This window comes from Oncorhynchus mykiss, chromosome 2, assembly GCF_013265735.2.
Source record: "Oncorhynchus mykiss isolate Arlee chromosome 2, USDA_OmykA_1.1, whole genome shotgun sequence".
Lineage (NCBI taxonomy): Eukaryota > Metazoa > Chordata > Actinopteri > Salmoniformes > Salmonidae > Oncorhynchus > Oncorhynchus mykiss.
Window position 1 is genome coordinate 101343415 of NC_048566.1, and position 27910 is coordinate 101371324.

At 42.1% G+C, this 27910-nt stretch overlaps 1 protein-coding gene across 1 annotated transcript; it reads left to right on the plus strand.

Annotated features, from left to right (window-relative positions):
* Nucleotides 1-1870: 1870 nt before the first annotated feature.
* Nucleotides 1871-27760, plus strand: best1 (bestrophin 1). Its single transcript, XM_036961196.1, has 9 exons — nt 1871-2122; nt 3145-3239; nt 3851-4084; nt 5433-5587; nt 5911-5988; nt 6226-6378; nt 6551-6631; nt 8530-8681; nt 25694-27760. Exons 1-9 carry the CDS (start codon nt 1971-1973, stop codon nt 26874-26876), a joined length of 2283 nt encoding a protein of 760 aa, XP_036817091.1. The 5' UTR covers nt 1871-1970; the 3' UTR covers nt 26877-27760.
* Nucleotides 27761-27910: the final 150 nt, after the last annotated feature.

A 27910-nucleotide genomic window follows, 5' to 3' on the forward strand; every position in this document is an offset into this window, starting at 1 on the left:
GTTTGACCCATAGAGAATGATAAAGGACTCTAGCGGTCAAAAAGTCATTTTAACAATGGGCGGCGCCATTTAGGGCTTCCACCGTACTTCTGCCATTTAAAGTAGTCAAAGTAGTCAGCTGGATGGGGATTCCTATGGGTTGTAGCCTCAATGGCGCGGCCCATGCTGTCACAGGCACTATAAGGGCACAGATATAAAAGACGAGTCCTCTATCTATCTCTATGGTTTGACCGGCTTTTTGAGTTTTCTGTGCTTATTAAGATGTATCCTATTGAAGAATTCCAGAGGAACCTGCTGAGGGGAAAGCGGCTCTTAATAATGTCTGGAACAGAGCGAATGGAATGGCATCAAACCAATGTGTTAGATGTATTTAATACTGTTCAACTTATTCCGTTCCAACCATTAGCACGAGTATGTCCTCCCCATGCCACCAACCTCCTGTGGTATGTGATATTATTGAGGTAATAAATTGGGCCGTGGGTTTTTGGTTGGGCGAGGGGTATGGTGCAGATCGGCTCCCACTCACATTTTGGCAGTAAAAAATTGTGTTGTAACTTTGAACTTTTATTTGTTTCAATGTGTGTTGTACACAGATTTGTTGAGATTAGCTCAGTACCAGGCCTTACAATGCAGCTTTGTTGCAGAAACAGCTTAACACATCAAGTGACCGGAGGTCTACAAGTCCTTCGTCCTCTCCTTCCCTCTCCCACATCCGTCTCTCCAACATTCAGACTGGCAACGTACTTTCCCTTATCGCACAGTGAGTATATCATATACAATCTATCTGATCAAGCCATCTAGTTATCTGATGGACACAATGGGATATAGATAAAGGATGTTACTGATATCGCTGTAATGTATGTGATGCCCAGTGAGTGTATTGTAAATATGATAATACAATCAATCTGATTCACTCTGTAGTTAACGTAAAGATTGAATAGAGTGAAGATTTAAATAAAGTAATATAAATATTCTGAATATGTTTCTCGACTGAGTTGGACAGCTTGATTTTTTTATTTTTTTAGTCTCAATTGATTAATTGTGGATATCTCTGTATCACAGTAGTTTGGTGAGGAGAACACCGTCGTTCTAATGAACTGGAGCAGAATCAGACATCAAACACGTGGTTTCCATGGTTTCCAGGTGGTTCATGCCATTCCATTTGCTCCGTTCCGGTTACTATTAAGAGCCGTTCAAAGTTTATAGATGACTATGTTAATTACCAACATCTTACTTCCTCTCTCTCTCTCTCCATCTTCTGCTGAACTTTACCCCCACTAGCACCATGTCTTCAGATAGTGGATCCATGAGCTAATATCTATAAGAATTGTCTCTCTGGATAGTTTGTTATCAAGTAGATATGTGATCGATATGTGTCACTATCAGTGTTTTGGAAAGTTGACTTGTAAAGCAAACAGAGAAAGTGACAGTAGTTGACCATTTTGATATGCCAAGGGCAGCTTTCTCTGTGCCAGCCAGCCAACCAGCCAGCCAACCAGCCAGCCAGCCAGCCAGCCAGCCAACCAGCCAGCCAGCCAGCCAACCAGCCAGCCAACCAGCCAGCCAGCCAACCAGCCAACCAGCCAGCCAACCAGCCAGCCAACCAGACAGTAGTTGACCATTTTGATACACCAAGGGCAGATTTCTCTGTTCCAGCCAGCCAGCCAGCCAACCAGCCAGCCAGTAGTTGACTTTTTTGATACACCAAGGGCAGATTTCTCTGTGCCAACCATTCAGCTAGTCATCCATCCATCCAGCTCTCCATCCATCCATCCATCCATCCATCCATCCATCCATCCATCCATCCAGCTCTCCATCCGTCCATCCATCCATCCATCCATCCAGCTCTCCATCCGTCCATCCATCCATCCAGCCAGCCACCTCTCCATCCATCCACCTATCCATCCATCCATCCACCTCTCCATCCAGCTCTCCATCCATCCAGCCAGCCTGGCCAGGGAAGGGTAGTGATGACGGTGACGTACTCGCGGAGGGTTGCTGACGCGGGGCTAGGGACCTTCTCCCATCTGCTCCTCCGATGGAAGGGGAGCATCTACAAGCTGCTGTGGAGAGAACTGATCATCTTCACCACACTGTACTACTCCTTCAGCATCATATACAGGTAACCTCACAACTTCACAGGTAACCCTGTAATTTACACAGGTAACCTCATTATATATAGGTAACCTCACAACTTCACAGGTAACCCTGTAATTTACACAGGGAACCTCATCATATACAGGTAACCCCGTAATTTACAGGTAACCTCATCATATACAGGTAACCTCGTTATATACAGGTAACCTCGTCATATACAGGTAACCTCGTCATATACAGGTAACCTCGTCATATACAGGTAACCTCATCATATACAGGTAACCTCATCATATACAGGTAACCTCGTCATATACAGGTAACCTCGTCATATACAGGTAACCTCGTCATATACAGGTAACCTCGTCATATACAGGTAACCTCGTCATATACAGGTAACCTCATCATATACAGGTAACCTCATCATATACAGGTAACCCCGTAATTTACAGGTAACCTCGTCATATACAGGTAACCTCATCATATACAGGTAACCTCGTCATATACAGGTAATCTCGTCATATACAGGTAATCTCGTCATATACAGGTAATCTCGTCATATACAGGTAATCTCATCATATACAGGTAACCTCGTCATATACAGGTAACCTCGTCATATACAGGTAACCTCGTCATATACAGGTAACCTCGTCATATACAGGTAACCTCGTCATATACAGGTAAACTCGTCATATACAGGTAACCTCGTCATATACAGGTAACCTCGTCATATACAGGTAACCTCATCATATACAGGTAACCTCATCATATACAGGTAACCTCATCATATACAGGTAACCTCATCATATACAGGTAACCTCATCATATACAGGTAACCCCGTCATTTACACAGGTAACCCCGTCATTTACACAGGTAACCCTGTCCCTTCAAATCAAAGATCACAGCAACTTTGTACAATCAAATGCCAGGGAATAGTTGTGGGAATATTAGGCCCCATTCTCTTTTTTTGCAATTGGTGTCACTCCCCCCCTATCATGTTCAATCATACAGGAGCTTAGTTAACTTTGTGACAGACCTGTTCTCTCTAGGTTTGTGTTGAATGAGGGTCAGAAGAGGCTGTTTGAGAAGCTGGCCATCTACTGTGACCGGTACGCAGAACTCATCCCTGTGTCCTTCGTATTGGGTGAGAATACTGTTCTGTTATGCTCTGTTATGCTGTGTTATGTTCTGCTCTGTTCTGTTATGCTCTGTTATGTTATGCTCTGCTCAGTTGTATTTTATGCTGTCTAACCGATTTGTGCACAGCAGGGTTTTGTGCACAGCAGGGTTGGGATCAACTCCATTTCTGAAATTCCAATTGTCCTCATTGCTTACAATTGGATTGGAATTTATTTTTACTACCTGAATTAAAGTGGATTTGACTCTTTCAAACACTGGTGCTCAGTAATCATTTAGCCACTCACTCTCAGGCCACAAGTCAATACTTCTCAAGCACAAACAACCCCCTTTTGACAGACGTCATCAACAATTCTGAACTTCCTCTCTACAAAAACTTTAGCAGGTTACAAATAAGCCAAGTGCGGTAGTCTAATAGGTTACAAATAAACAGAGTGCGGTAGTGTAATAAGGGGGAGAAATGGGAAGTATTGAACTACAGAAATTCAGCTGGTTACTACTGATGTGGGTGGTGCGGTGGAGATGATGAGTATGAAGTAGAAACATGGTGACATTTCCCTTTCAATGTCATTAATAACATATTTTTTTGTCGTCTCCATGTGTGTTTGTCTCCCGCAGGTTTTTATGTGACCCTGGTGGTGTCTCGGTGGTGGGGTCAGTTTGAGAGTGTTCCCTGGCCGGACCGGTTGGGTGCGCTGGTGGGCGCTCACGTCCGTGGTACCGATGAGATCGCCAGGCTGACCCGCCGCACCCTGATGCGGTACGCCAACCTGTCCGGCGTGCTCATCTACCGATCGGTCAGCACGGCAGTCTACAAGAGGTTCCCCACTATGAAGCACTTGGTGCAGGCAGGTACGACCTACGACCTCAAAGCCTATGACCCCTAACCCTTACCCTCGTTGACTTCTAGGGTACGACACCAAACCTAGCCATAACCCTTAACCTAGTTGACCCCTAGAGGTTCCCCACCATGAACCACCTGGTGCAGGTACAGCCAGGTACGCTGTGATGTCTGCACCCTAGAGTTAAAACTCACAGCTCAACAGACTCTACAGGGCAGAATAAAATAGCACATCTCACCTGCAGCCTGTATTCTCAGTGCCACCCCAAACAGATACTACAGCTAGTGCTAAACTAGCTTGCTTGTAATCTAGAACATTACATTTACACTTTAGTTTAACTCTTTTAAAAATATGTTATATAACCAGGTACATTGGCTGAGAACACGTTCTCATTTATGGCAACAACCTGGGGAATAGTTACAGGGAGATAAATGTAAGCTGGGGATGATTAGGCGACCATGATTGTATGAAGGACAGCTTGGGAATTTAGCCAGGACACCATGGTACAATAAGTGACATGGGATCTTTAGTGACCACAGAGAGCCCGGACACCATGGTACAATAAGTGACATGGGATCTTTAGTGACCACAGAGAGTCAGGACACCATGGTACAATAAGTGACATGGGATCTTTAGTGACCACAGAGAGTCAGGACACCATGGTACAATAAGTGACATGGGATCTTTAGTGACCACAGAGAGTCAGGACACCATGGTACAATAAGTGACATGGGATCTTTAGTGACCACAGAGAGTCAGGACACCATGGTACAATAAGTGACATGGGATCTTTAGTGACCACAGAGAGTCAGGACACCATGGTACAATAAGTGACATGAGATCTTTAGTGACCACAGAGAGTCAGGACACACATTTTAACGTCCCATCCCAAAGACAGCACCCTACACAGGGCAATGTCCCCAAAAACTTGCCCTGGGGTATTATTTTAGACCAGAGGAAAGAGTGCCTCCTACTGGCCCTCCAACACCACTTCCTGCAGCATCTGGTCTCCCATCCAGGGACAGACCAGGACCAACCCTGCTTATCTTCAGAGGCAAGCCAGCAATGGGATGCAGGGTGGTATGATGCTAGTGAGGAAATAACAATAAATAATAATAGTGTAAGAGGGGAGTTCCTTGATGCTGTAGCCAGCTGTTATTATAAGGCCATAATATTGGTTATCACAGTAAATGCCAGTATCCCCCACCCAGATCAAGCTTAGTCCTGGACAAAAACACTGTCAATTTAAGAATGACAACTAGAAGTAGGTTAAATCTGGGTCTTGGAAACCGGCTCTTACAGAAGGTTTGAAGCTCCTCCTAATTCCTACCCTTCGTGTGTGTGTGTGTCTCTCTCAGGCCTGATGACAGCAGAGGAACATAGGCAGTTGGAGGAGTTGCCCTCACCTCATAACAAGTTCTGGGTTCCTTGTATGTGGTTTGTTAACCTGGCACTGAGGGCCCGCACCGAGGGACGCATCAACAATGATGTGGCGCTGTCAGCCATTCTCAATGTGAGTTTCTCTCTCGGTGTGTCTGTGTGTGTCTATGTGTGTGTGTGTCTATGTGTGTGTGTCTATGTGTGTCTGTATATGTGTGTGTGTGTGTGTGCCTGTATGTGTGTGTGCCTGTATGTGTGTGTGCCTGTATGTGTGTGTGCCTGTATGTATGTGTGTGTGTGTCTGTGTGTCTGTGTGTGTCTGTGTCTGTGTGTGTGTGTGTCTGTGTGTGTCTGTGTGTGTCTGTGTCTGTGTGTGTGTGTGTGTGTGTGTGTGTGTCTGTGTGTCTGTGTGTCTGTGTATGTTTATCAGATTGTTCCATCTTATCTCCTCTGCAGGAATTAAACACATTGCGGACACAGTGTATGAAGCTATACAGTTATGATTGGATCAGCCTACCCCTTGTGTACACCCAGGTTCTGTTATCTACATGTAGTAATGGTAGTAGTGGTAGTGGTAGTAGTAGTGGTGGTAGGAGTAGTAGCAGTAGTAACAACTAATAGTTGTTGTAGTAGTAGAACTAACACTAAAATAGTAAACATCGATCTTGATCCCACAAATTCTGTGTTAATGAAATCATGTGTCTGTTATTGTCAGTCATGATGAGGAACTAACTACAGGAACCTGGATTGTAAGTACTTCCTCTCTGTTAGGTGGTGACAGTGGCGGTCTACAGTTTCTTCCTGGCGTGTCTGATTGGTCGACAGTTCTTAGACCCCGCCCAGGGCTACGCTGGTCATGACATCGACTTCTACCTGCCTGTCTTCACCCTGCTACAGTTCTTCTTCTACGTGGGCTGGCTCAAGGTGGGGAGGGAGGGAGGGAGGGAGAAGTGGGTTGATGGAGGGATGGTTCACTGATTGATAAACAATCACACATACACACAGTTCTTTTCACAATATAACATAATTACTTCATGATGTATAAAATGCACATTTTATGTTCTGCTTCATTGTGATGTGCCATTTTTGTGGACAGGTGGCAGAACAACTGATAAACCCGTTTGGGGAAGACGACGATGACTTTGAAACCAACTATCTGGTTGATCGTAATCTACAGGTTTGGCTGCCTACATTATAAAAATCAATTCTTCTGCTCTATCATTTCAGTTTCTCTCTCCGTTCATTACAATGCATTACAGTAGTCTGTATAACTATAGTAGTCTGTATAACTATAGTAGTCTGTATAATTACAGTAGTCTGTATAATTACAGTAGTCTGTATAATTACAGTAGTCTGTATGAAATGTGGGATGGATCTCTGTCTGTAAGAAGAGAGCTGTATTCTCTTTCATTTACAGTGGGGCAAAAAAGTATTTAGTCAGCCATCAATTGTGCAAGTTCTCCCACTTAAAAAGATGAGAGAGGCCTGTAATTTTCATCATAGGTACACTTCAACTATGACAGACAAAATGAGAAAAAAAAAACAGAAAATCACATTATAGGATTTTTTATGAATTTATTTTCAAATTATGGTGGAGAATAAGTATTTGGTCACCTACAAACAAGCAAGATTTCTGACTCTCACAGACCTGTAACTTCTTCTTTAAGAGGCTCCTCTGTCTTCCACTCGTTACCTGTATTAATGCCACCTGTTTGAACTTGTTATCAGTATAAAAGACACCTGTCCACAACCTCAAACAGTCACACTCCAAACTCCACTATGGCCAAGACCAAAGAGCTGTCAAAGGACACCAGAAACAAAATTGTAGACCTGCACCAGGCTGGGAAGACTGAATCATATGGTCAGATGAAACCAAAATATAACTTTTTGGTAAAAACTCAACTCGTCGTGTTTGGAGGACAAAGAATGCTGAGTTGCATCCAAAGAACACCATACCTACTGTGAAGCATGGGGGTGGAAACATCATGCTTTGGGGCTGTTTTTCTGCAAAGGGACCAGGACGACTGATCCGTGTAAAGGAAAGAATGAATGGGGCCATGTATCGGGAGATTTTGAGTGAAAACCTCCTTCCATCAGCAAGGGCATTGAAGATGAAATGTGGCTGGGTCTTTCAGCATGACAATGATCCCAAACACACCGCCCGGGCAACGAAGGAGTGGCTTCGTAAGAAGCATTTCAAGGTCCTGGAGTGGCCTTACCAGTCTCCAGATCTCAAACCCATAGAAAATCTTTGGAGGGAGTTGAAAGTCCATGTTGCCCAGCAACAGCCCCAAAACATCACTGCTCTAGAGGAGATCTGCATGGAGGAATGGGCCAAAATACCAGCAACAGTGTGTGAAAACCTTGTGAAGACTTACAGAAAACGTTTCACCTCTGTCATTGCCAACAAAGGGTATATAACAAAGTATTGAGATACACTTTTGTTATTGACCAAATACTTATTTTCCACCATAATTTGCAAATAAATTCATTAAAAATCCTACAATGTGATTTTCTGGATTTTTTTTCTTCTCATTTTGTCTGTCATAGTTGAAGTGTACCTATGATGAAAATTACAGGCCTCTCTCATCTCTTTAAGTGGGAGAACTTTCACAATTGGTGGCTGACTAAATACTTTTTTGCCCCACTGTATATAGAAAGCAATCTGACAGAAACTCCCTTCATATGTAACTTCAGTAAGTTAAGAATCACAAGTTACTAAACCCGTTCTCAGGGATACTAGAGATATCTTCAGTCTCCACAGATTTTGTTTTTTTGCCCCCTAATGAGTTCACTGCAGTTACATGTGCTGGTGTCACTCAAGCAGATCACATTATAGATTGAGGACCTCTATGTAGTTGAATGTGATTGCTTTTATTAATAATAACAATAATACAAAATTAGTTTTGTAAATGTTTTGCTTAGACCAGTCCAGGATTGAGACTTGGGTTGTGTTCATTAGGGCAGAACCGAAAACAACAGGAAAGAACCCAGTCCTAGTAGTCCCTCCCTGTTTCAGACTGTTTTCTTCCGTTTGATGCCAAATGAATCACAATCTTGTTCTATCCCTCTCAGGTGTCCCTGCTGTCTGTGGATGAGATGTACGACACTATCCCATTGGTAGAGAAGGATAAGTACTGGAACGAATCAGAGCCCCAGCCTCCATACACTGCAGCCAGCGCGGAGCATCGCAAACCATCCTTCATGGGCTCTGCTCTGGACATCAGGTACCTTTACACACAGATACACACAGATACAGACACACAGATACAGACACACACAGATACAGACAGACACACACACACACACACAGAGAGATACAGACAGACACAGATACAGACAGACACACACCTATTGGACCCGTTTCCCAGACCCCAATTAAGCCAATTCCTAAACTAAAAAAAGCAATTTTGTTTCAAAGGAAATTCTTGCAGGAATAGACCTAATCTTTGTCATAACAAGCTTAATAAGATATACGCATATAAAATGGCAAGTAACTTCGTTTTCTGTTTTTGTATTTTTTGTATATATTTATTTTTAAAAACAAATGTGTTATTAACCCCTCCTCCTCTTCGGAGGACAAATATAATACAATTATTTATTTTTTTATCCATAAAGAATGTTTTTTTAATGAATCAGTATATTTTAGTTTAACCACAACATTTGTTGTAATATTTGTTCTATATTTTCTGGAGGATAAAACTGAAATTGTAACGAGCTTTGTATGGCTTGTTAAGAAAGGCCGATATTATTATTATTTTTTACCCCCTTTCTCCCCAATTTCATGGTATCCAATTGTTAGTAGTTACTATCTTGTCTCATCGCTACAACTCCCGTACGGGCTCAGGAGAGACGAAGGTCGAAAGCCATGCGTTCTCCGAAATACAACCCAACCAAGCCGCACTGCCTCTTAACACAGCGCTCCTCCAACCCGGAAGCCAGCCGCACCAATGTGTCGGAGGAAACACCGTGCACCTGGTCACCTTGGTTAGCGTGCACTGCGCAACGGCCCGCCACAGGAGTCACTGGTGCGTGATGAGACAAGGATATCCCTACCGGCTAGACCCTCCCTAACGACGCTAGGCCAATTCTGCGTCGCCCTACGGACCGGCTGCGACAGAGCCTGTACAACACCTACCTCTGCAACATCTATCAGAGGTCAGAATATAGAAATTGTAGAGGAATATAAATATCTGGGTTTCCTTTTGGACAATAAGCTTCAGTGGAGTAAATGTACAGACCTGATCTACAGAAAGAGCCAACAGAGACTGTACTTTCTCAAAACGTTGGGATCTTTTAATATAGACTGTACTATACTGACTCTGTTTTACAAATCCTTTATTGAGAGTATTTTAACTTTTTGTATTGTTTGTTGGTTTGGCAATGCCACTGTCAGCCAGAGAAACATGCCGAGAAGGATTATTACCACAGCAAGAAAGGTAATTGGAGTCAAACAGACAGGCCTGGATGAGATCTTTAAGGTCAAGGCCCTCCGTAAGGCTCACAAAATAATTTTAGACCCAAGCCACCCCCTGTACTTGGACTTTGAATTACTCCCCTCTGGGCGCAGGAATAGGGCACCGCTCAGCAGGAAAAACAGAGCGAGACAATCATTTGTGCCAGGTGTGATATCCCTCCTAAACAGCTCGGGCGAATGTTCCCATTGACTCCGTAAGGCCAGCAGGCTAGACTTTTCTTATTTTTTCTTATTTCTTACTATTATTATTATTTTTATTGGTGTCATGTTATGATAGTTGTGTTGTCAATCTCGTTTTTGTATTTAAACGCCACTTTAAATGTGACACTGCAACAAAATTTCCCCAATGGGGACAATAAAATCAGTAAGTAAGTAAGTAAGTGGGCGAGAACCCAGAGTCTCTTGTGGCACAGCTAGCGCTGCGATGCAGTGCCCTAGACCACTGCGCCACCCGGGAGGCTAAAAGGCAATACTTTAAACAAAATTTCATTTTCAATTTAGTCGGAATTGAGAAGTTGTAATCTGTTTCAAAGCAAAAAGGCCATTTTGGAACAAAGAGACAAAGAGTCTTTCTTGACAAAAAAACTGGAGAACCATTTTGGGTTTCAGTATAACTAATGTATGAGTGAAGCTTTTAGGGAAAGGTTTAAAGCTTTAATATTTAATCATTTTAAACCCCCAAACTCATCTTCATTATATAAATAGGTTAATTTTGTGTGGCTTAGCATTCCAAATAAAATTAAGAATATGATTTAAAAAAAACAAGTAATCAGGAGTAGGCAGTGATAGGACCAAAGAGTTAATCAATGTAATTTTAATAGCTGCCATTGCAATGGCCATAATAAATAGATATGGAGACAACGGACAGCCTTGTTTTACTCCTCTTAAAAGCTCAATACATTCTGAGAAGTAACCATTGTTTACTATTTTACATCTGGGGTTGCTGTACATAACTTTAACCCATTGTATTAGAGATTCACCAAAATTAAAGTAATCCAGGCATTTATTTATTTATATATCAACTCTAGTCATACTTTATCAAACACCTTTTCAAAATCTGCTATGAAGACTAGGCCTGGTATCTTCGATGTTTTCATAATGTTAAAATGTTTCAAGTAAAACCTGTCTGATCAGGATTAAAAATATCTGGTTAAACCTTTTTTGTTCTATGTGCTATGCATTTTTCCAGAATTATCACATCACAACATTGAAGTGTTAGAGGCCTCCAGTTTTTTTTAATGGACTGGATCTTTATACTTACCACCTGGGTCCTGTTTTAGTAGCAATGAAATCAGACCTTCTTGTTGAGTACCTGAAAGTCTACTATTTGTATAAGAGTAATTAAAACATGCTAGTAATGGATCTTTGAGTAGATAAAAAAAGGTCTGATATCCCTCTACTGGTATACCATAAAAGCCCTGGTGTTTTTCCAGACTGAAAAGATTTGATTGCCTCAAATAGTTCCTCTTCTGTAAGCCTTCACACAGGTCTTTCTGTACATTTGTTAATTGTATTTTATTATTGTATTGTTATTATTAAGGAAGAAATCCTTACAGTTAACATCATTCAATGGAAATGGAGGAGACTGAAAAGAAAACATGCTTAAAATATTTTCCTTCCTTTTTCAAAAATATCATTTGGTGAACGAGTTTCTATAAAAAAAAATTGGTAGAATTTCTATGTTGAAGATTCAAGAAAATCTTGGTGCATTTTTCACAATTTTCCATCCAATTCGCTATATGTTTTGTAATACATTACACTTGATGGTTCTTGAATAAGTACCTCCATTTCTTTTTGGTTTTTCCTCTGACCTATTTGGTGCCTCCTATAATACAGTTTCCGTTACCATCTACCTGCTCTGTTACTTCCTCTATTTCCTTCATTAGTCTCATCTCTTTTGACCTAAACTGGTTTTGTTTTAATGATGAGTATTGTATTGTATTGTATTGAATGGCCTCTAAAAGTACATTTAAAAGTGTCCCATTCAATTAAGGGATCTGCTGTACCTATGTTGTGCAAAAAAAAAAGAGTCAATTATGAATTATTTTGTCTTAGAACAAATTGTCATCCAATAGGCTTTGATTACATTTCCAATATCCCCGCCCATGTGGAAATTCTGTAAGTTATATTGAGGTCATTTAGATGGTGGTCCGATCGCACTCGATCTCCTATTAATACTTTTTAAAACTTTTGATGCCAGTGTAGCCGATGTGAAATTGCTAGCTAGTTAGCGGTGGTGCGCGCCAGTGGCGTTTCAATCGGTGACATCACTCGCTCTGAGACCTTGAAGTAGTGGTTCCGGCTTTTGTGGAGCGATGGGTAACGATGCTTCGAGGGTGACTGTTGTCTGTGTGCAGAGCGTCCCTGGTTCTCGCCCAAGCCGGGGCGAGGGGACGGACGTAAAGTCTATACTGTTACACCAGCAAGAACGAGACTAGGAAGTAATCAAGACGGCTAGCTTGATTAAGCCTCCTCCATGTATATCTCACTAGGTCAGGATATTAAACCTCCTCCATGTATATCTCACTAGGTCAGGATATTAAACCTCCATGTATATCTCACTAGGTAAGGATATTAAACCTCCTCCATGTATATCTCACGAGGTCAGGATATTAAACCTCCTCCATGTATATCTCACTAGGTCAGGATATTAAACCTCCTCCATGTATATCTCACTAGGTCAGGATATTAAACCTCCTCCATGTATATCTCACGAGGTCAGGATATTAAACCTCCTCCATGTATATCTCACGAGGTCAGGATATTAAACCTCCTCCATGTATATCTCACTAGGTCAGGATATTAAACCTCCTCCATGTATATCTCACGAGGTCAGGATATTAAACCTCCTCCATGTATATCTCACGAGGTCAGGATATTAAACCTCCTCCATGTATATCTCACGAGGTCAGGATATTAAACCTCCTCCATGTATATCTCACTAGGTCAGGATATTAAACCTCCTCCATGTATATCTCACTAGGTCAGGATATTAAACCTCCATGTATATCTCACTAGGTCAGGATATTAAACCTCCTCCATGTATATCTCACTAGGTCAGGATATTAAACCTCCATGTATATCTCACTAGGTAAGGATATTAAACCTCCTCCATGTATATCTCACGAGGTCAGGATATTAAACCTCCTCCATGTATATCTCACTAGGTCAGGATATTAAACCTCCTCCATGTATATCTCACGAGGTCAGGATATTAAACCTCCTCCATGTATATCTCACGAGGTCAGGATATTAAACCTCCTCCATGTATATCTCACTAGGTCAGGATATTAAACCTCCTCCATGTATATCTCACTAGGTCAGGATATTAAACCTCCATGTATATCTCACTAGGTCAGGATATTAAACCTCCTCCATGTATATCTCACTAGGTCAGGGTATTAAACCTCCTCCATGTATATCTCACTAGGTCAGGATATTAAACCTCCTCCATGTATATCTCACTAGGTCAGGATATTAAACCTCCTCCATGTATATCTCACTAGGTCAGGATATTAAACCTCCTCCATGTATATCTCACTAGGTCAGGATATTAAACCTCCATGTATATCTCACTAGGTCAGGATATTAAACCTCCTCCATGTATATCTCGCTAGGTCAGGATATTAAACCTCCTCCATGTATATCTCGCTAGGTCAGGGTATTAAACCTCCATGTATATCTCGCTAGGTCAGGATATTAAACCTCCTCCATGTATATCTCGCTAGGTCAGGATATTAAACCTCCTCCATGTATATCTCACTAGGTCAGGATATTAAACCTCCATGTATATCTCACTAGGTCAGGATATTAAACCTCCTCCATATATATCTCACTAGGTCAGGATATTAAACCTCCATGTATATCTCACTAGGTCAGGATATTAAACCTCCTCCATGTATATCTCACGAGGTCAGGATATTAAACCTCCTCCATGTATATCTCACTAGGTCAGGATATTAAACCTCCTCCATGTATATCTCACTAGGTCAGGATATTAAACCTCCTCCATGTATATCTCACGAGGTCAGGATATTAAACCTCCTCCATGTATATCTCACTAGGTCAGGATATTAAACCTCCTCCATGTATATCTCACGAGGTCAGGATATTAAACCTCCTCCATGTATATCTCACGAGGTCAGGATATTAAACCTCCTCCATGTATATCTCACTAGGTCAGGATATTAAACCTCCTCCATGTATATCTCACGAGGTCAGGATATTAAACCTCCTCCATGTATATCTCACGAGGTCAGGATATTAAACCTCCTCCATGTATATCTCACTAGGTCAGGATATTAAACCTCCTCCATGTATATCTCACGAGGTCAGGATATTAAACCTCCTCCATGTATATCTCACGAGGTCAGGATATTAAACCTCCTCCATGTATATCTCACTAGGTCAGGATATTAAACCTCCTCCATGTATATCTCACTAGGTCAGGATATTAAACCTCCTCCATGTATATCTCACTAGGTCAGGATATTAAACCTCCTCCATGTATATCTCACTAGGTCAGGATATTAAACCTCCTCCATGTATATCTCACTAGGTCAGGATATTAAACCTCCTCCATGTATATCTCACTAGGTCAGGATATTAAACCTCCTCCATGTATATCTCACTAGGTCAGGATATTAAACCTCCTCCATGTATATCTCACTAGGTCAGGATATTAAACCTCCTCCATGTATATCTCACTAGGTCAGGATATTAAACCTCCTCCATGTATATCTCACTAGGTCAGGATATTAAACCTCCTCCATGTATATCTCACTAGGTCAGGATATTAAACCTCCTCCATGTATATCTCACTAGGTCAGGATATTAAACCTCCTCCATGTATATCTCACTAGGTCAGGATATTAAACCTCCTCCATGTATATCTCACGAGGTCAGGATATTAAACCTCCTCCATGTATATCTCACTAGGTCAGGATATTAAACCTCCTCCATATATATCTCACTAGGTCAGGATATTAAACCTCCATGTATATCTCACTAGGTAAGGATATTAAACCTCCTCCATGTATATCTCACGAGGTCAGGATATTAAACCTCCTCCATGTATATCTCACTAGGTCAGGATATTAAACCTCCTCCATGTATATCTCACTAGGTCAGGATATTAAACCTCCTCCATGTATATCTCACTAGGTCAGGATATTAAACCTCCTCCATGTATATCTCACTAGGTCAGGATATTAAACCTCCTCCATGTATATCTCACTAGGTCAGGATATTAAACCTCCTCCATGTATATCTCACGAGGTCAGGATATTAAACCTCCTCCATGTATATCTCACTAGGTCAGGATATTAAACCTCCTCCATGTATATCTCACTAGGTCAGGATATTAAACCTCCTCCATGTATATCTCACTAGGTCAGGATATTAAACCTCCTCCATGTATATCTCACTAGGTCAGGATACTAAACCTCCTCCATGTATATCTCACTAGGTCAGGATATTAAACCTCCTCCATGTATATCTCACGAGGTCAGGATATTAAACCTCCTCCATGTATATCTCACTAGGTCAGGATATTAAACCTCCTCCATGTATATCTCACGAGGTCAGGATATTAAACCTCCTCCATGTATATCTCACGAGGTCAGGATATTAAACCTCCTCCATGTATATCTCACTAGGTCAGGATATTAAACCTCCTCCATGTATATCTCACTAGGTCAGGATATTAAACCTCCATGTATATCTCACTAGGTAAGGATATTAAACCTCCTCCATGTATATCTCACGAGGTCAGGATATTAAACCTCCTCCATGTATATCTCACTAGGTCAGGATATTAAACCTCCTCCATGTATATCTCACTAGGTCAGGATATTAAACCTCCTCCATGTATATCTCACGAGGTCAGGATATTAAACCTCCTCCATGTATATCTCACGAGGTCAGGATATTAAACCTCCTCCATGTATATCTCACTAGGTCAGGATATTAAACCTCCTCCATGTATATCTCACGAGGTCAGGATATTAAACCTCCTCCATGTATATCTCACGAGGTCAGGATATTAAACCTCCTCCATGTATATCTCACGAGGTCAGGATATTAAACCTCCTCCATGTATATCTCACTAGGTCAGGATATTAAACCTCCTCCATGTATATCTCACTAGGTCAGGATATTAAACCTCCATGTATATCTCACTAGGTCAGGATATTAAACCTCCTCCATGTATATCTCACTAGGTCAGGATATTAAACCTCCATGTATATCTCACTAGGTAAGGATATTAAACCTCCTCCATGTATATCTCACGAGGTCAGGATATTAAACCTCCTCCATGTATATCTCACTAGGTCAGGATATTAAACCTCCTCCATGTATATCTCACGAGGTCAGGATATTAAACCTCCTCCATGTATATCTCACGAGGTCAGGATATTAAACCTCCTCCATGTATATCTCACTAGGTCAGGATATTAAACCTCCTCCATGTATATCTCACTAGGTCAGGATATTAAACCTCCATGTATATCTCACTAGGTCAGGATATTAAACCTCCTCCATGTATATCTCACTAGGTCAGGGTATTAAACCTCCTCCATGTATATCTCACTAGGTCAGGATATTAAACCTCCTCCATGTATATCTCACTAGGTCAGGATATTAAACCTCCTCCATGTATATCTCACTAGGTCAGGATATTAAACCTCCTCCATGTATATCTCACTAGGTCAGGATATTAAACCTCCATGTATATCTCACTAGGTCAGGATATTAAACCTCCTCCATGTATATCTCGCTAGGTCAGGATATTAAACCTCCTCCATGTATATCTCGCTAGGTCAGGGTATTAAACCTCCATGTATATCTCGCTAGGTCAGGATATTAAACCTCCTCCATGTATATCTCGCTAGGTCAGGATATTAAACCTCCTCCATGTATATCTCACTAGGTCAGGATATTAAACCTCCATGTATATCTCACTAGGTCAGGATATTAAACCTCCTCCATATATATCTCACTAGGTCAGGATATTAAACCTCCATGTATATCTCACTAGGTCAGGATATTAAACCTCCTCCATGTATATCTCACGAGGTCAGGATATTAAACCTCCTCCATGTATATCTCACTAGGTCAGGATATTAAACCTCCTCCATGTATATCTCACTAGGTCAGGATATTAAACCTCCTCCATGTATATCTCACGAGGTCAGGATATTAAACCTCCTCCATGTATATCTCACTAGGTCAGGATATTAAACCTCCTCCATGTATATCTCACGAGGTCAGGATATTAAACCTCCTCCATGTATATCTCACGAGGTCAGGATATTAAACCTCCTCCATGTATATCTCACTAGGTCAGGATATTAAACCTCCTCCATGTATATCTCACGAGGTCAGGATATTAAACCTCCTCCATGTATATCTCACGAGGTCAGGATATTAAACCTCCTCCATGTATATCTCACTAGGTCAGGATATTAAACCTCCTCCATGTATATCTCACTAGGTCAGGATATTAAACCTCCATGTATATCTCACGAGGTCAGGATATTAAACCTCCTCCATGTATATCTCACGAGGTCAGGATATTAAACCTCCTCCATGTATATCTCACTAGGTCAGGATATTAAACCTCCTCCATGTATATCTCACTAGGTCAGGATATTAAACCTCCTCCATGTATATCTCACTAGGTCAGGATATTAAACCTCCTCCATGTATATCTCACTAGGTCAGGATATTAAACCTCCTCCATGTATATCTCACTAGGTCAGGATATTAAACCTCCTCCATGTATATCTCACTAGGTCAGGATATTAAACCTCCTCCATGTATATCTCACTAGGTCAGGATATTAAACCTCCATGTATATCTCACTAGGTCAGGATATTAAACCTCCTCCATGTATATCTCACTAGGTCAGGGTATTAAACCTCCTCCATGTATATCTCACTAGGTCAGGATATTAAACCTCCATGTATATCTCACTAGGTCAGGATATTAAACCTCCTCCATGTATATCTCACTAGGTCAGGATATTAAACCTCCTCCATGTATATCTCACTAGGTCAGGATATTAAACCTCCATGTATATCTCACTAGGTCAGGATATTAAACCTCCTCCATGTATATCTCACTAGGTCAGGATATTAAACCTCCTCCATGTATATCTCGCTAGGTCAGGATATTAAACCTCCTCCATGTATATCTCGCTAGGTCAGGGTATTAAACCTCCATGTATATCTCGCTAGGTCAGGATATTAAACCTCCTCCATGTATATCTCGCTAGGTCAGGATATTAAACCTCCTCCATGTATATCTCACTAGGTCAGGATATTAAACCTCCATGTATATCTCGCTAGGTCAGGATATTAAACCTCCATGTATATCTCGCTAGGTCAGGATATTAAACCTCCTCCATGTATATCTCACTAGGTCAGGATATTAAACCTCCTCCATGTATATCTCGCTAGGTCAGGATATTAAACCTCCATGTATATCTCGCTAGGTCAGGATATTAAACCTCCTCCATGTATATCTCACTAGGTCAGGATATTAAACCTCCTCCATGTATATCTCGCTAGGTCAGGATATTAAACCTCCATGTATATCTCGCTAGGTCAGGATATTAAACCTCCATGTATATCTCGCTAGGTCAGGATATTAAACCTCCTCCATGTATATCTCACTAGGTCAGGATATTAAACCTCCTCCATGTATATCTCGCTAGGTCAGGATATTAAACCTCCATGTATATCTCGCTAGGTCAGGATATTAAACCTCCTCCATGTATATCTCACTAGGTCAGGATATTAAACCTCCTCCATGTATATCTCGCTAGGTCAGGATATTAAACCTCCATGTATATCTCGCTAGGTCAGGATATTAAACCTCCTCCATGTATATCTCACTAGGTCAGGATATTAAACCTCCTCCATGTATATCTCACTAGGTCAGGATATTAAACCTCCTCCATGTATATCTCACTAGGTCAGGATATTAAACCTCCTCCATGTATATCTCACTAGGTCAGGATATTAAACCTCCTCCATGTATATCTCACTAGGTCAGGATATTAAACCTCCTCCATGTATATCTCACTAGGTCAGGATATTAAACCTCCATGTATATCTCACTAGGTCAGGATATTAAACCTCCTCCATGTATATCTCACTAGGTCAGGGTATTAAACCTCCATGTATATCTCACTAGGTCAGGATATTAAACCTCCATGTATCTCACTAGGTCAGGATATTAAACCTCCTCCATGTATATCTCACTAGGTCAGGGTATTAAACCTCCTCCATGTATATCTCACTAGGTCAGGGTATTAAACCTCCATGTATATCTCACTAGGTCAGGATATTAAACCTCCTCCATGTATATCTCACGAGGTCAGGGTTTTTCAGACTAATGCATCCATGATCTTCATGATTTCCTTAAGTGCTTGAGGGTGATAGTTTGTAGTGTGATTTCCTTTACGATCCATTTGCTATACTTATTTCCCCACTTGGGTATAATTATACCCACGTTTCAACTATACTTCCCTGTTACGAATCCCTTTTGGCCCGACAGTCTAGGGGGGATGGTAGTGAGACCCGTAACATAACTCATGTAAATTATAATTGTGACAAAGTAAGTGTGAACGAAATAACCACGACAACAGAAATAATACCGTCAAACTCAGGGTTTATTTAGAAACACACGGTAATGGGGGGAGCAGGAAAAAGGGGCTGAGCTGGACCCAAGGAAAGAAACAATAAATATGCAAAAACACCCCTAAGCTAGACTAGCCTACTTTAACAACAGCTAACTAACTAACCAAAAATACAGTGGGTGGTCCGCCCAGTTCTAACTAGTGTGTTTAACAAAGTTCACCTACGGGTAGTGTATGCCCATGGGCGACTTGTCTTGGTTTCCCCCTTTTCCCACCAGCAACAAACAAACACCATAACCAAAACAATACTCACAGGAGATGAAAGTGATTTGGAGGTGCTCAAACAAAAGAGAGGTTATGACGCAGAGAGCGAGTGAAGAACCGAGATCTACAAACATGGCATTAACAAAGAGATTGAGCTACTGAAATCTATAAAGACCAGCGATCTACCCACATGGCATTACAAAGAGATTGAGCTACTGAAATCTATAAAGACCAGCGATCTACCCACATGGCATTACAAAGATTGAGCTCATGAGCAAACAAATGATGGGGTTTTTAAACCATGGGGAAGGAACTGTGATAGGGTAGGAAGGAGGAGGAGGTGTGTCTTCTGATTGATGGGTTGATTGTTGACTGATTGGGGAGTGATGATTTTCACCTGTGAGGGGAGAAGGAGAGAAAAGAAACACACACAGGATACACACAGACACAGGATACCTGTATCCGTAACATTCCCACAACCAATGTTTGTAAACTTACCATTAAAAAGCACCACGATGATTAAGTGTCCATATAGCTGTACCATAATGTACACTGTTAAGCATACTGTAGCTGCAACTTGGTAAACCTCCAATTGTCCTAATATTCCACCCACTGAAACCTCCCCCCATATCTAGGTCTGTTGTCATTAAGACTATCAGAACGTTCTTCCTGACTCATGACACACCTTTGCGTCCCAAGGCAAAGCCTTGGCTGCCAATTGGCGTTGGCCAGAGGGAAACGTGTGCAGTCCCATGATAACAGAAATATCTATGAGGGTGCTTAACTTCTTAGCCCCCTTTTTCAATTTTCGCCTAAATGACATACCCAAATCGGCCCTGAAGCAGGGATATGCATATTCTTGGTACCATTTGAAAGGAAACACTTTGAAGTTTGTGGAAATGTGAATTGAATGTAGGAGAATATAACACAATAGATCGGGTAGAAGAAAATACAAAGAAAAAACCAACCAGTCTTTTTTTCTACCACCATCTTTGAAATGGAAGAGGAAGGTCATAGTTATAGCGTTCACTCTGGTTGTACTTCTCCTAGTGTCCACAAGATGGCAGCAGTGTATGTGCAAAGTTTCCGATAGATAACTTGAAGTATGACTGAACTGCAAGACTTTTATTGTGAAGTACCCAGGTACATTTTGGGCAAATCGTGAAGGAGACATTTGCATTCATATTTCATTTTTCTGTAAGAATATCGTCAAATCTGTATACTTGGACTTTGATTTAGCTTTTCCAGTATTAGTAGCCATATTATAAGATCAGCATTTGCAAAACAACCAGTTTTCATAACTTCATAACTCTGAATATCCTTTTATTTTTGGGCAAAAATTATAAGGCATGCTGTCGTACAAGGTTAGTAGTTACATTTTACGTCATATTCATGATTTCCAGATACTCCCGTAAAGCCCAGCCCATTGGCTATCTAGCTAGCTTTGTTTGACCACGATTGGTGCTTATTTGACAGATACAGTCGTTCAAGTGATGGCCGCACGCGTCATCGGCGTGCCATGAAGGTTTCGCTCTCTGACCAAATATGGTGTCCTATAGGATATACTACACCCCTAATGAAATAATGAAGTCTTGTTACCTTCTAGGATCTCTGAGGAATAGATTTGAAAGTGATTTGACTCGTTGAAACAACGTTCAGGGTGAGATTTTCACAGATTCCTTTCTTTGCAAATTGAACGAGTGGAAATACAAATTCGATATAGACCTTTTTAAGGATATGAAAAATTATTTTATCTAACAAAATGACACTTCATGTTATCTCTGGGACCCTTTGGATGATAAATCAGAGCAAGATTTCAGATTGTTAGTTCACATTTCACCTTCAGAGGTGAATTTATCAAACCTATCGCATTGAAAAAAAAAGTGTTTTGCTGTTAGGAGCTCTCCTCAAACAATAGCATGGCATTTTTTCGCAGTAATAGCTACTGTAAATTGGACAAGAATTGAAGCTTTCAGCCGATATAAGACACTTATATGTACCAACATTTTTCTCTAAAATCTGGGATCGTAACACAAAACGCTGCAAGATTTACATCTGTCCTGTTAACAGAGAAATGACCGATAGACAGGTCGTGAGGTGATCTCCTTAAACAGAGATATGACCGATAGACAGGTCGTGAGATGATCTCCTTAAACAGAGATATGACCAATAGAAAGGTTGTGAGGTGATCTCCTTAAACAGAGATATGACCGATAGACAGGTCGTGAGGTGATCTCCTCCAACAGAATGCTCTGTTCACTGTCAAACCTGGCCTGCCCTGAGACTGTACATAGACCTGTGATATACCATACCTTAACCTTGCTTTGGTTTTAAAGAGAACTAACCAAATAACATGGAAAACAGTCAGAAAAAAATCATAGATCATAATTATAGAAATAATAACAGCACAATCTTATAAATGCTCGTATTTTGAAACTCGTTGTAACTTAGTTTGTATTAGTATTTATTATGGATCCCCATTAGTTCCTGTCAAAGCAGCAGCTACTCTTCCTGGGGTTTATTATGGATACCCATTAGTTCCTGTCAAGGCAGCAGCTACTCTTCCTGGGGTTTATTATGGATCCCCATTAGTTCCTGTCAAAGCAGCAGCTACTCTTCCTGGGGTTTATTATGGATACCCATTAGTTCCTGTCAAGGCAGCAGCTACTCTTCCTGGGTTTTATTATGGATCCCCATTAGTTCCTGCCAAAGCAGCAGCTACTCTTCCTGGGGTTTATTATGGATCCCCATTAGTTCCTGCCAAGGAAGCAGCTACTCTTCCTGGGGTTTATTATGGATCCCCATTAGTTCCTGCCAAGGAAGCAGCTACTCTTCCTGGGGTTTATTATGGATCATCATTAGTTCCTGCCAAAGCAGCAGCTACTCTTCCTGGGGTTTATTATGGATCCCCATTAGTTCCTGCCAAGGAAGCAGCTACTCTTCCTGGGGTTTATTATGGATCCCCATTAGTTCCTGCCGAGGAAGCAGCTACTCTTCCTGGGGTTTATTATGGATCCCCATTAGTTCCTGTCAAGGCAGCAGCTACTCTTCCTGGGGTTTATTATGGATCCCCATTAGTTCCTGCCAAGGCAGCAGCTACTCTTCCTGGGGTTTATTATGGATCCCCATTAGTTCCTGCCAAGGCAGCAGCTACTCTTCCTGGGGTTTATTATAGATCCCCATTAGTTCCTGCCAAGGCAGCAGCTACTCTTCCTGGGGTTTATTATGGATCCCCATTAGTTCCTGTCAAGGCAGCAGCTACTCTTCCTGGGGTTTATTATGGATCCCCATTAGTTCCTGTCAAAGCAGCAGCTACTCTTCCTGGGGTTTATTATGGATCCCCATTAGTTCCTGCCAAGGCAGCAGCTACTCTTCCTGGGGTTTATTATGGATCCCCATTAGTTCCTGCCAAAGCAGCAGTTACTCTTCCTGGGGTTTATTATGGATCCCCATTAGTTCCTGCCAAGGCAACAGCTACTCTTCCTGGGGTTTATTATGGATCCCCATTAGTTCCTGCCAAGGCAGCAGTTACTCTTCCTGGGGTTTATTAAGGATCCCCATTAGTTCCTGCCAAAGCAGCAGTTACTCTTCCTGGGGTTTATTATGGATCCCCATTAGTTCCTGCCAAAGCAGCAGCTACTCTTCCTGGGGTCCAGCTAAATCAAAGCAGTTTATACAATTTTTTACAGCACATTACAACACATTCACAGATTTCACAACACACCGTGTGCCCTAAGGCCCCTACTCCACCACTACCACATATCTACAGGACTAAATCCATGTGTGTATGTATAGTGCGTATGTTATCGTGTGTGTGTATGCATGTGTTTGTGCCAATGTTTGTGTTGTTTCACAGTCCCCGCTGTTCCATAAGGTGTTTTTATCTGTTTTTTAAATCAAATTTTACTGCTTGCATCAGTTACCTGATGTGGAATAGAGTTCCATGTAGTCATGGATCTATGTAGTACTGTGTGCCTCCCATAGTCTGTTCTGGACTTGGGGACTGTGAAGAGACCTCTTGTGGCATGTCTTGTGGGGTATGTATGGGTGTCACAGCTCGGTCCATTCAACAATACCTCTCAGAAATAAAAGTAGTGATGAAGCCAATCTCTCCTCCACTTTCAGCCAGGAGAGATTGACATGCATATTATTAATATTATCTCTCTGTGTACATCCAAGGGCCAGCCGTGCTGCCCTGTTCTGAGCCAATTACAATTTTGGACAGACTTGTCCCCATCTTAGCTACTACTGCATCAATATGTTTTGACCGTGACAGTTTACAATATAGTGTTACTCCAAGCAGTTTAGTAATCTCAACATGCTCAATTTCCACATTATTTATTACAAGATTTAGTTGAGGTTTAGGGTTTAGTGAGTGTTCTGTTCCAAATACAATGCCTTAACTTTAAGTATTTAGGGCTAACTTATTCCTTGCTACCTACTCTAAAACTAACTGCAGCTCTTTGTGAATTGTTGCAGTCATTTCAGTCTCTGTAGTAGCTGACGTGTTGAGTTATCCACATAAATAGACACTCTGGCTTTACTCAAAGTCAGTGGCATGTCGTTAGTAATAGTTTAAAAAGCAAGGGGCCTAAACAGCTGCCCTGGGGAATTCCTGATTCTAACTGGATTATGTTTGAGGCTTCCATTGAAGAACACCCTCTGTGTTCTGTTAGACAAGTAACTCTTTATCCACATTATATCATAGGGTGTAAAGCCATAAAACATACATTTTTCCAGCAGCAGACTATGATCGATAATGTCAAAAGCTGCTCTGAAGTCTAACAAGACAGCCCCCACAATCATTTTATCATCAATTTCTCTCAGCCAATCATCAGTCATTTGTGTAAGTGCTGTGCTTTTTGAGTGTCCTTCCCTATAAGCAATCTGAAATTATGTTGTCAATTTGTTTACTGTGAAATAAGTTTACTAAGGGTTGGTAACATGCTGATTGGTCGGCTATTTGAGACAGTAAAGGGGGCTTTACTATTCTTGGTTAGCGGAAACACTTTAGCTTCCCTCCAGGCCTGAGTGCACACACTCTCTAGTAGGTTTAAATTGAAGATGCGTAAAATAGGAGTGGCAATATCGTCTGCTATTATCTTCAGTAATTTTCCATCCAATTTATCAGACCCCGGTGGCTTGTCATTGTTGATAGACAACAAAACAATGTTCACCTCTTCCACGCTGACTTTACGGAATTCAAAGTACACTTCTTGTCTTTCATAATTTGTTCCGATATACTTGGATGTGTAGTGTCGGTGTTTGTTACTGGCATGTCATCCCTAAGTTTGTTTATCTTGCCAATGGAAAAGTCATTAAAGTAGTTTGCAATATCAGTGGGCTTTGTGATGAATGAGCCATCTGATTCAATGAATGAAGGAGCCGAGTTGGCTTTTTTCCCAAAAATGTCATTTAATGTGGTACCAGTGGTAGTTTTTTTACTACCATTTTTTATATTTTTTATCTTTGTTTCATTGTATAGTTTATTTTTATTTAGTTTAGTCACATGGTTTCTTAATTTGCAGTACGTTTGCCAATCAGTTGGGCTGCCAGACTTAATTGCTACCTTTTGCCTCATCCCTCTTAACCACATAATTTTTCAATTCCTCATCAATCCAAGGGGTTGATTGTGCGCAATAACACTTCCAGTACCTAACTAGCTTGATACTTTGAGATCTATTACATTGCTCAGGGAAGTTTCTTCCTTTTAATCACTGAACTGGCTAACACTTTCCTATCATCACTCCAGTGTTCCTAAAGAGCAGATGGAATTAAACTAGCTTAACACATTCCTATTATCACTCCAGTGTAAAGAGCAGATGGTAAAGTCTTCTTCTTCTTCTCTCTAGTGTTCCCAAAGAGGAGATGGAGTTCCAGTCCAACCTGGAGCAGATCAAGGAGCATGAGGAGGCCAACCACTCTACTCCTCTCCTGGGGGGTCTGAGTCGCCTCCTGGGGGTTCAGTCCCCCGTCTTCCCCCGCTCCTCCACCTCCTCCCGGGTTTCTCTCCTGCGCCGGCGCCCAGGGGCTCCATTCAGCCGCTTCCCCCCCTTCCTGCACTCCGAGGGGGACCCCTCAACACCGAGCCACGGCCCTGGTCCCCGCCACGACTCCAGCCACCCGGACTACGCCTTCTCCTCCATGCCGCTGTATGAGAGGTCCGGCTTCTATAGCTGTCCCCAGACCCCCATCCACTGTGTTCCCCCCGCTATGCCTCGTCCACGGCCCACCCGAGGAACTTACGCCTGGGATCGCAGTTCCAGCTCGCTGGCTCCTCCGATGGTTGGCTCTGGAGGTCTACTGCCCCCTGATACTCCAGGTCATATGCTCCCTCCACCCTCCTCTGCCTTCCCCTGGCTGAGTGAGGAGGGAGAGGGTCCTTGTGTTCCAGCCTTCTCCTTTCCTGACCCTGGCAACCTTCCGGAACTCTGCCCCATATCAAAGCTCCGGCCCGGGCAAGGCCTGCTGTCTCGACGGCCTCCGCCTCCACGCCTCTCACTGGATAACACATCGTTGGCCGAGGGCCTGCAGCCTGGACCCATCAGCCCACGGGGAGTGGGAGGTGGAGGGGAGCGGGAGTTCTCCTTTACCCCTCCCTCTCGCACCCCAGCTACCAATCCCAACAGCTCCTCCTCTAGTATCAATGCCACCAGCACTATCAACACCACCAACCCTAACACCACTACTCCAGCCAACGTCTTGAGTGGTACCAACCCCACTTCTACAACAAACTTCTGCAATGGTACCAACTCCAACACCACTACTACGTCTAACGTCTGCAATGGTACCAACCCCAACACCTTTTGTAACCATGCCAACTTCAACAGCACAAGAGCAGCAGGTATCAACAGTGGAACCAATGGTGGTCTAAGCAACAACGTCGTGAACACCATTTCCATTTCTGGATCCTCTCAGCAAGAAGCCAATCAGCATCAAAACTCGCCCAATGATTCAGGGATTTCATTGGCTGAGGGGGGCCCTCACTGGCTGGGAGCTCTGAACAAGGCCCCTGGGGGGCGGGAGCAGGACTGAAGAAGGAGGGAGATGATTGGACAAGGCCCCTGGGGGATGGGAGCGTGGTTCGACAGACTCTGGGTTCAGAAGTAGTGTAAACCTACGCCGTACGCACATCTTTCTTTCAAACTGGAGGGTTCCAGCACTTCTGACCAGTGGGAGTCTTTCTAGGCCATCCATCTGACCAGTGGTAGTCTTTCTAGGACATCCATCTGACCAGTGGTAGTCTTTCTAGGCCATCCATCTGACCAGTGGTAGTCTTTCTAGGCCATCCATCTGAGCAGTGGTAGTCTTTCTAGGCCATCCATCTGAGCAGTGGTAGTCTTTCTAGGCCATCCATCTGACCAGTGGTAGTCTTTTGCGAAGCCTGGATGTCCAAGGCTAGACCAGCGTAGAGGCTGCTTCTGAAATGTTTATTGGAATCCCACAGAGTGGAGAGGTTGCTAATATGACATTTCTTCTTCATGCTATTCCAGCTAGTAAACCAGTACGAAATCTACTGAAGAAAGACTCCTTTGTTTGCTGAATCTCAGAGGCCTACGGACTGGAGGCCTACGGACTGGAGGCCTACGGACTGGAGGCCTACGTACTATTCTCTCCTGATTCCAGGATTCTTCCAACCAGGATTTCTGGAAAATTGTATTTGTCACGTGCACCAAATACAACAGACTTTTCCGTGAAATGCTTACTGACGAGCCTTTAACCAACAATGCAGTTTTTTTAAAGTAAGTATGAACAATTTGCTCAGTAAACTAAAAGAAAAATAACATTAACGAGGCTACACACTAGGGGTACCGATGTGCCGGGGTAGTCGAGGTAATTGAGGAGGATACACTGCATTCGGAAAGTATTCAGATCCCTTGACTTTTTCCACATTTTGTTACGTTACAGCCTTATTCTAAATTTGATTAAATACATTTAAAAACTCAGCAATCTACACACAATACCCTATAATGACAAAGCGAAAACAGGTTTTTAGACATTTTTGCAAATGTATTAAAAATAAAAACAGAAATAGCTTATTTACATAAGTATGAATGTTTTGGATTGGC

Bases quoted from the DNA above. Each gene is read 5' to 3' on its own strand.
- best1 (XM_036961196.1), top strand. From the start codon at position 1,971: ATGACGGTGACGTACTCGCGGAGGGTTGCTGACGCGGGGCTAGGGACC. The intron at 6,632-8,529 runs GTTTGGCTGCCT...TATCCCTCTCAG, and splicing joins TGGTTGATCGTAATCTACAG to GTGTCCCTGCTGTCTGTGGA. The intron at 8,682-25,693 runs GTACCTTTACAC...TCTTCTCTCTAG, and splicing joins GGCTCTGCTCTGGACATCAG to TGTTCCCAAAGAGGAGATGG.